The 917-nt window shown below is 44.8% G+C and overlaps 1 protein-coding gene across 1 annotated transcript; it reads right to left on the bottom strand.

Annotated features, from left to right (window-relative positions):
• Positions 1-20: 20 nt before the first annotated feature.
• LOC106128586 (dihydrolipoyllysine-residue acetyltransferase component of pyruvate dehydrogenase complex, mitochondrial-like) lies at positions 21-911 on the bottom strand (the record flags this gene model as incomplete). Its single annotated transcript, XM_013327048.1, has 3 exons — positions 21-119; positions 195-493; positions 791-911. Coding segments are annotated over 3 exons (519 nt in total), but the record flags the coding sequence as incomplete, so codon positions are not given.
• Positions 912-917: the final 6 nt, after the last annotated feature.

Below are 917 nucleotides of genomic sequence, written 5' to 3'. Positions count from 1 at the left end.
TAACAAAATTGTCATTTTACTTACTGTCTAATGAAAGATTCCATCCAATGTGAGTTAGCGGTGGGAACGCGCTTGCAGGCGGACGCTACGGCCTTCACGATAAAGTCATTCACTGAAATCTGTAATAAAAATAACAGTTATTTACAATCAAATATTATGTAAGCAATCTAAATACACTGCATATTAAAACTCACCTTAAGCCCTGGTTCTTCCTTCGCCAATCGTTCATTGATGTCCTTTCTCATTTTCAGCGTCTTTTCAATGTTAACTGTAGCACTAAGCTGGTAATGAGGTATAGTTTGTTTAGCGGCGGACAGTCTCTTGGCTATGGTCTCCCTCATGCCCGACAGAGGGATGTCGAGGAAGGCGGCGCCCGGGGCGGGGGCGGGGGCGGAGGCAAAAGCCGGGGCAGCCACGGCGCCGGCTGCGGCGAGTGGCGCGGCGCCTGCGAGGTCACCACTCTTTAGCGACCCGTACAATCCAGACCCCTGGCCTGTGCAAACGGCACATGTCAGGTGTCAAGCTATAATTGTTACTTTCCTTCACATTTACCATATCACGGTCTACTATATATACCTTAATATTGAATTTTCGAGTGAGAAATTAGTTAATAGTCGCAAATGATTTTCTAAATACTTACATAATATAAAATATCAAGATAGAGAAAACAATACATAACACATAAATTATATAATTTTGTTATTTTTTCATTAGAAACGTTAATCCGAGTCACTTCTAAGTAGTATATTAATAATATTACAAGAATATATTCTTGAATAGGCAGTGATACCTCCAAGTCGTAGGTTTCTGAGTTCAGCCAATCTGCGGGCCATGGGACTGGCGTATACTCTGCCTTCAGGAGCAGCGGCGGCTGCAGCAGGCGCGGGGGCTGCAGGTGCTGCGGGACTAGGGGCCGG

This window comes from Papilio xuthus, unplaced genomic scaffold (genome assembly GCF_000836235.2).
Source record: "Papilio xuthus unplaced genomic scaffold, Pxut_1.1 DF828770.1, whole genome shotgun sequence".
NCBI classification, from domain to species: domain Eukaryota; kingdom Metazoa; phylum Arthropoda; class Insecta; order Lepidoptera; family Papilionidae; genus Papilio; species Papilio xuthus.
The sequence above is the reverse complement of the archived record's forward strand: the minus strand, read 5'-3'. Positions and strand labels throughout refer to the sequence as shown.